General features: G+C 40.0%; 1 protein-coding gene across 1 annotated transcript; it reads right to left on the reverse strand.

Moving 5' to 3' along the window:
* Window positions 1-3,813, reverse strand: LOC148863918 (putative inactive receptor kinase RLK902). Its single transcript, XM_088977209.1, has 2 exons — window positions 2,269-3,813; window positions 1-1,020 (listed from the first exon to the last, which is right to left on the reverse strand). The coding sequence occupies exons 1-2, from the start codon at window positions 3,623-3,625 to the stop codon at window positions 347-349; spliced, it is 2,031 nt and encodes a 676-aa protein (XP_088833335.1). The 5' UTR covers window positions 3,626-3,813; the 3' UTR covers window positions 1-346.
* Window positions 3,814-8,734: the final 4,921 nt, after the last annotated feature.

An 8,734-nucleotide genomic window follows, 5' to 3' on the forward strand; every position in this document is an offset into this window, starting at 1 on the left:
TGTTCCAACAAATAAAAAAGTTGATTTGAAAAGCAAAAGTAATTACAGCCACCACCGTCCAACTTCCCCCTCCCAAGCAACAAGAACCAATACACTTCAAAAAAAAAAAAAATGGAAAAACTGAAAACAACATTTAAACGCTTGACCATATAGGCATATAAGATTAAAAAGTAAAAATTAATGAAGAAAAAGCCTAGCTACAATGGAGAAAAAGGGAAAAAATGAACAGTTGATTGATTCTTAACGAAAGAAGATGAAGCCCATATATAACCTGATAAAACAGACAACCAAAGAACACTAAATTACATACTAAAAATGGGCATAAATGAATGATTATAATTCATCTTCAATCCATCACAAGTGAAGATGGTGCTGGGCCCGAGTCAATTGAGTTGGTTCGTCTCGATGATCCGTCCTCATCAACTACATCAGCCTGGGAATCTTGAAATTGGCCTAGACTGGATTGTCGAAGATCTTCAATCCGCCTGGTCACCTCTGCCATTGAGGGGCGCTTGTCGGGGTATTGTGCACAACAGTCGATTGCAAGCTGAAGGAGCTGAACCATCTCTTCTTCCACCGTCTGGTATCTCAGGAGCTCAAGGTCGAACACCTCTGATGTCCATTCATCTCGGACAACTGACTGCACCCACCTGGGCAAGTCAACTCCTTCTTCATTCAAGATGGCGTGGGTGGGAGGCTTGCCAGTCAAGAGCTCCAAGAGCAGCACTCCAAAGCTGTAGACATCAGCCTTCTGCGAGACCTTACGGGCATCTGTCACCTCTGGTGCACGGTAACCTGCAACGCGATTAGGAGTTGCAGTGGGGCCAACAAGCTGGGCAAGACCAAAATCAGAGACCCGGGCATCATATGACTTGGTGAGGAGGATGTTGGATGACTTGATGTTTCCATGAGAGACAGTGGATCCCTGTGAATGGAGATATTCAATACCACGAGCAGCTCCAAGGGCAATGCCAGAGCGGGTCTCCCAGTTCAATGGAGTCCTACCTGCTCCTCTGTTTCCTGTAGTCAAAAGATAAAAGAGGGAAAGGAGAAAAGGGGAAAAAAGCAAAAGCTAGTCAGGCACAAGGTTTTGTTTCTGCTTTACTTTGTACTCATTACAGCTTTAGTCTTAAATTTCACATGCATGACCCAGCGTCCTGAAACTTATGATGCTTTCGCCTAGGACATAAAATGTTAATCTTAATAAAAAATGGATCCAAGGAGGTTTCTGATGAGTGAAGAAAAATGTAGCTAAATTGCAGATGGCATGAATCAGCACAACCAATAAGAAGAATAAACTTGAGCAGTTATAATTCTACAATGTACAAGGCCGTCATAGTGCCGTGGAGAACCAAATAGAACAAATAATTGGAAGGAGAGAAGTGATGACTGTTTTAACAGTCAGATTCAAAGACGCCCACAATAGGGGGGGGGGGGGGGGGGGAGGGGGGAAGAAACACATAAGCTTCTTCCAGAAATAAGATAATGTATTCAAAGAATCAAATAATAGATGATTTTGCTGAATGTTCTCAGGAATGAAACTAAATGATAAAATCAGATGAATATTCTTAGAAATGAAGCTAAATGGTAAAATCAGAAAAACAATGAAAATATAGCGTTATAATCACAGCGGGTGCAAAATAATTGGGGGACAAAGGAAACCCATAAGCTTCTACAAACATGAGACAATGTAGACAGACGTGAAAATCTCATGAAACAAATCAAGCAAAAAAGTTAAATTACAAGTAAAAATCGACCCAAAATCCCAATCACCACGCAAGAACACAGCAAAAAGGAAACTAAATAAAACCAAAGAAAACACCCATGACCCATGAAACGGGCATACCAAATGCAATCACAGATAAAAGAGAGAGAGGGGGAGAGAGAGAGAGAGAGAGAGAGAGAGATTTCAACACAAACAATAGTCATATCAGAAAAGAGAAATCTGAATTCCATAAGTTTCTTCCAGATAATAAAACATGATAAAGCACAATGTAGATAGATGCATGGAGTCGTTCCATTTCCATTAAAACAATTCAAGAAGAAAAATTAACAGTTATAATGGAAATGAAACAAAATATCAATCACCAAGACATCCAAAGCAAAAGCAGAAACAAAATCAAGTAAAATAAAACCCAACAATCATACTTATCTTACCATCAAAACAATCACTGAAGAAAAGAAAAAGTAGAAAATTTATACATCTTGCAACACTAAAAAGAATATCTTAATGCAAAATAAAAGGCACGCAAAAGAAGAAAGCATTACCATGCAAAAGCGCAGATAAGCTTCCATTGGGCATGAAATCATAAACAAGGAGCTTCTCATCCCTACTGTAATAGTAAGCTCTAAGGGGGACTAGGTTTTCGTGATTCATCGATCCGACGGCTTCGATCTTCTCCCTGAATTCCCTTTCCGAAATCGTCACATCCTTCAATCTCTTAACAGCCACGGTGGTTCCAACTTCCAAAATTGCCTTGTACGCCGTTCCAAACGTTCCCTTCCCCAAAACCTCAGCTGAAGCCCTCAACAGATCCTCCAGATCGAAAACCCTAGCGGCATTTCCAAAGAAGATGAGCTTCTTGTTCTTACTATCTGCTGCCGTTTTCGATGTTGTAACTGCAGACACAGCTGCTGTTGCTGCCCCAGAATATTCCGAGCTATTCGAGTTAGCATTTTCTCCCCCTCTGATATGTTTCTCCCGCGGAATTTCAACTTCTGAAGGTAGCTGCTTCATCGTTGCAATATCGTTCGTTTTTCTGCTACTCTTCTTTCCGCAGAGAAGGAACAAAATCAGAAGAATCAAGAGGAAAGCCACCACCGACCCGATTGCGATTCCTGCAATAGCTCCTCCAGACAACTTCTTCCCACCACTGTTACTGTTGTTGGAGCTGCTACCTCTGCTTGTCGGCGGCACCGCTTCGTTAGGACAAGGAGAAAGCGGCGAGCCGCAGAGCGAAGTGCTAAGGAATGAGTCGGCCTTAAACTTCTGCAGACTCGATGGAATCGGGCCATTCAACTGATTGAACGAGACGTTGAACTGAGCGAGAATCGTTAGGCTCAGCTCCGGTATCGGACCAGTTAACTTATTGCTCTGCAGATACAGAGTCGCCAACCTGGTGAGATTGTTGAAGGACGGAGAGATCCCACCGGAGAAGTTATTCAAAGCAAGGTTCAAGCGGACAAGTTTCTTGAGTCCGAACAAGGACGACGGAATCTCGCCGGAGAAAAAGTTCCCCTGCAAATATAAATTGCGGAGGTCCGTACATGCGGCTAGATCGGACGGCAATGGACCGGTGAGAGCATTAAGCCGAAGGCTAAGCGTGTGAAGTTGCGTCAGATTTCCGAAGATTCCTACGGGGATTTGGCCGATGAGTCCGTTGCCAGGAAGACGCAAGACGGTGACTCGGTTGTTCTCGCAAGTAATGCCTTGCCACAGACAAGGACTTTGGTCGGTCGTGTTCCACAAGAGCGACCTCCCACCGACAGCCGACCGGAGGGCGATGAGCGCCGTCCGTTCCGCTGCAAGATCTGATTTTCCGAGAGGAAAGAAAACCAGTAACAAGAAAGTAATTAACTGAAGAACCCCCATTAGCGGTTTAGCAAAACCAAACCCACTGTTCATCACTTCGACATCGTCGTGAGAGAGAGAGAAAGAGAGAGAGAGAGAGAGCAGGGTCACGAGAGATGTATAAAACCCAGAAGAAACCCTAGCTGTATCGTCTGCTTCTCTGCTTCACTTTTCTTTCCTGTTTTTCGCTCAGCCTAAAAATGAAAATAAAAAACCGAAGGAATCATTTAATTTTTAATTTTGTTAATCAATTTCGAATGCAAGCTGGACTTTTCTAATTAATCACGTTTTTAATTGGTAACTTACTAGGTTTGTTTTCAATTAATTATCTACCTAGTTTACCAAAAAAAATAATTATCTTCTTTTTCGCTACCATTTTTAATTAATTATTTAATTACCTGACTATGTGACAAGACGAAACTGTCTTTTATGAAGATTCTAATCGAACGCTAGAGTATGTAAATCTGAAGGTGGTTAATCTGAATTCTGATGTAGGAGATCATATTATTTAGTGGTAAAAACCGGAAATATTACGTGTCAATGGCCGATAAACTGAGATCGGCTTCGGTCGAGGCAAACCCGTGCTTATACGGTGCCAATAGCTCTTGCAACCTTGCATCGGGAATATCATGAAATAAAACATATAAATACGGAGATATTTTCAATCGAAGGCTGAAAAAGGCTGTTCCAATGGACGTAATTAATTTGATTGTGCCTAACGGCAGGTAGCGGCGGTTCAACGGTTTTATTCCTTATGGGCCCCGCGGAATGAATAATCAGTTAATTACTTTCAGTATTCATGAACAGTGAAGAAGAGATGTTAAATGTTTTGAGTGCAGCGCTTCGGTAACGGCGTTTGGAATCTGCCGTTAGCGTGGGACGGCCGGTGGGTATCTGAAAAATATCGTCGATTTGCAGCTTTGTCGATTCGTTGTCTCGGATTATCTGAAAAGCTCAGCTCTGTCATGGAAATCAGGTCTGATACCGAAATTAACCCGTGGATCCGCATTGGTGTAGGGGTATTTTCGGTAATTTAAGGATGTTCGTGTTCTTTTTTCAAATTGTTAAAATTAAAATCAAAATTTTACTTTTGCCATTGTAGACTCTAGACGAGTACTCTGATTTTGCACCAGAAACGATGGAGCCCACAGCTCTCCAATGTGGGAAGACGGGAAGTATATATATTTCTTCCTTTTTTTTTATTTGTAAAAGATTTAGGGATAATAGCACAACTTTTGGGCCTCGGTTAAAGTAATATTTTTTAAAAATTAAAAAAAATAGGGTAATTTTTGAAAAATAATATCAATAAAGTGAAAATCACTTTCCATCTTCTTCCTCTTGGAGTCTATTCACCGGTGCCACCTTTCGTCGTCACCTCCGCCTTCGCTTTCGATAACGTTGCTACAGGTAGGCGGAGGCGACAGCATCGACACTGGTGGTTATTTCTCTACCCAACGCCACCACCTCCGCCCACTAGTGCCCGTCATCGCCTTCTTTGTCTTCACCCACCTCCGACAATATTGTCGAAGGCGAAGGTGGAGATGGGCAGAGGTAGCGGCATTGGGTAGAGAAATAACCACCAGCATCGTCGCCGCCGCCCACCTCCGAAATGTTGCCGAAGGTGGAGGTGGGTAGGGATAGGCGTCGGTGGTAGCGAACGGCGACAAGGGGCGATGCTGATGAATGGACTGTAAGGGGAAGAAGATGAATTGTGACTCTACTCTTTATTAATATTATTTTTTAAAAGTTAGTCTATTTTTTAAATATTTTTTAAAAATATTAATTTTACTAATATTAGGGTTCAAAAATTCTCCTTATATACTATTATCCCAAAGGTTTAAAAGCCACGCGTAATGCACAGCTTCGTAGGGCCCACGAATTTTGGCTGTGCCCACAATAAAATCGAGACAGGATCTGCCCTCACACTGGGCATTTCACACCGACCTTATAGATACATCCCATCATGTATTGAGAATATCTTCCGTATTTATAAAGTTATTATTCACGCGAGATATTACTAATGCACGGTAGATGTGGTTGTAAGGCGCCCTTTTGTGAAGAATAAGATCCTGTTCCGCCTATGAGGCGCACTGTGTCAGGAATAGATCCCAATTCATTAAAATCCCTTTACACTAACCGCCTGGTCTAAAACCCTATAACGTATTCGACGGTTCTTTCTAATTATGGAGTGAAAAAAAGTGGGTGGGCCCACAAAGGTTATTTATTTACTTTTAGGCCTGTGGGCCAGTCAAGGAGGAAATTTAAGTAGGGAGAATGACAGTTCAGAATTAATTGGCTCCAGTGTTAAAATTTATTGGCTCAAAGTACTGTTGAATAGGCGCTAATTAGAACTAATGCTAATTCATGAATGGACATTAGTGCATAGAATGTAGATTGTTAATATTTTGTATATATATAACTCTGTTGTGAAAATCAGAAATATGTATTGGACCTGTTCATACTTTTTCGATACCTTTCAAAGTGGAGACTTATCTATATCTTTAGATATTGTTAGGGGTGGCAATGAGCTAAGCTTTTTACGAGCTACTCAAGCTCGTCTCGGCTTAGTTCTAGTCGAGCTCGAACTTGAACCCAATTCAATGGTTCAATTAATAAATGAGTCAAACTCGAGCCTATTAGAGCTTGGCTCGTGAGCCGATTCGAATATATATATATATATATATATATATCTAGTCGAGCTCGAACTTGAACCCAATTCAATGGTTCAATTAATAAACGAGTCAAACTCGAACCTATTAGAGCTTGGCTCGTGAGCCGACTCGAATATATATATATATATATATATATAATATAATATAAATATTATAATTATTAATTATTATAACTTTTAATTTTTAAATATAAAATAATTATATATATATTTTATTTTTATAAAATATATAATAAATATTTTTATAAAATATAAGACAAACAGAACCAAACCGAACATGAACTTATAAGCTTTTGACTTGAGCCAAGCTTAAACCTTATAAAATAGTCTCGAGCCGAGTTTGAGCCTAATACTATCGGCTCGGCTCGAATCCACCCCTAAACCCTGCCACATTTTACTTCTACCATTCAAAAGAATCCACTCGGGCCCATATAAACTGGACGGTTCCTCACTTCCTAGGCTGATGGTCGCGGTTCCCTTTCTAGATACGGGTAAGGCGACAAGTAAACGTGAGCCAGAATAACAGTTTAATGTGGGCCATGGCCGACTTGGTGAATAATTGGGTGGAACCCACTATGACACTCCTCAATGGGCTTACACTTTGAGGCCCAAAACATCAAGTCTTCAGGTAGTCAAATGTGAAAATAAATGACTGAGAAGTTAGAAGGAAAAAGAAACAAAAAAAAACCTAGATCTATGGGCTTAGGACTACTGGACTAGCGACGTAAATAGTTAGTTGGGCCCCCAAAAGAGGGTCTTTCTACAGATAATACAAAAGGGGGAAAACACATGCTTGAGATCGATTAATAACAATAATCCAATAGGTAGACTTTTCTCTCCAAAAATAATGAACATGTGGCGTTTGACCGTAGGAACTAGGATCTAGGAAGAGATCAAAAAGAGGTCCCACCAATCCAATAGAGGTTCTTACTTAGTATAACTAAACCAATGTGTATGCATATGCAGCTCAAATGTGGTACCTAATATATTTAAGCGTTTTAGGTAAGAAAAAGGGGAACTATTTATTTCTTTGAAAGAGGTAGAAGAGAAAGAGGAAATGATTCATTTTAGTCTAGCGCGGCCAACCACCCTTAGAAAAAGACTCACCAAAATGGCCGTTTGAGTGTGAGAGAGAGTTGATTTTGGGTTGGAAGGCTTTGTTCTTGATTTTGGGTTTGCTCTTTGTTGTCGGTTGTTCACATGAGAACAAAAAAGGGTAAAGAATGGGTCTCATTTCTTTTTGTTTTTCTTTTTTTTTTTTTCCTACTCATGAGTGAGTTCCTTCAATACATACCCATTTGACATCTGTGGCCAGTGGCCTACTGAGTGGGTCCCCTATCTGGTGAAAGGTGTAGACTTGGGATCCTAACCCAATGGATCAGATGATGGTTTGGATGTGAAGGCAAGAATCATCTCATATTCTAATCCAATGTTTAAAACACAACTTTGTCTGTATTTTCTAAACTAGTATCCAAATGATGCAGGATTGGTTGCTAACCTAACGTAGCCCTCCTTTATCTGGGCTTGAGACCAGCGATGTAAGACAAGCTCAACTGTGAAGAGTTATCCAGGTGATGTAATATTGCCACTTGAATACTCTATTTTTGTAGTGGTTGCATCATACTCTTACTCTTCTTTTGGACATCAAGTATGGGTCTCTCTCAATGTAAGTGAAATTTAAGGGATTTGTTGATTGCAATCTGTAGATTATCTAAATCAAATAAAAAGCACGCCAATGTCCTTACTTCTGATCAAACACTTGTCTAGATATTGGTTTTGGTTTTAAGAACCAGAGTCGATGACCTTATTATTGACCATGAAAGCTTTGTTCCCTTGTGATTAGCAGGTCAGGTGGTTTATCTACTGTTATGTTTGTCTTGAGTCACTGGATGAAGAATCCTTTGAGTTAGTTGAATCTAGAGCTCCATTCATCGTGAGGAATGTATAGCTAGTGGTTGGTCTAATACAGAGGATTCTCTTCTTTTATTCAATCTTGAGGGAATAAGGTATCTATCTCTTAGGAATATATCAATGGCTCTTCAAAGATGGCTTGGGAGATGAAAAACTCATAGCACCATTGAGTTCACAGATTAGCTAAACTTTATACTTGTATTACGGGCGGGCTGCGAGACCAATCATTTTATTCTATGACAGCAATAAATGTATATAAGAGATTAAAGTGATTGTGGGCCACATCCACTTTATAGCTGTTGTAAAGTAAAAACGAGTATCCTACAATCCATAAAAACAACTATCAACTTCAGCTAATCTAGATAATGATTGTTTTCATGATTTCCATAAACCATTTCATGCATGTAAAATCAGTTCCTAAATTTCAAAATTCCTGTCGTCTTATCCACACTTTCTCATGGTGGATAACAAGGCTATGCCACCTTTTCAAAAAATTTTGAATGTTGGATGAGATGACTTCATTTTTTTGGAAAGTTATTTATTTAGATAAATGCATTTATTCGAGTATTACTCAGGTAAAT

This window comes from Nelumbo lutea, chromosome 3, assembly GCF_056320005.1.
Source record: "Nelumbo lutea isolate HS-2025 chromosome 3, American lotus-T2T, whole genome shotgun sequence".
Classification (NCBI taxonomy): domain Eukaryota; kingdom Viridiplantae; phylum Streptophyta; class Magnoliopsida; order Proteales; family Nelumbonaceae; genus Nelumbo; species Nelumbo lutea.

Coding starts and splice junctions, on each gene's coding strand:
- LOC148863918 (XM_088977209.1), bottom strand. CDS start 3,625: ATGAACAGTGGGTTTGGTTTTGCTAAACCGCTAATGGGGGTTCTTCAG. Junction 1,021..2,268: donor CTTATCTGCGCTTTTGCATG/GTAATGCTTTCT, acceptor TTTTGACTACAG/GAAACAGAGGAGCAGGTAGG.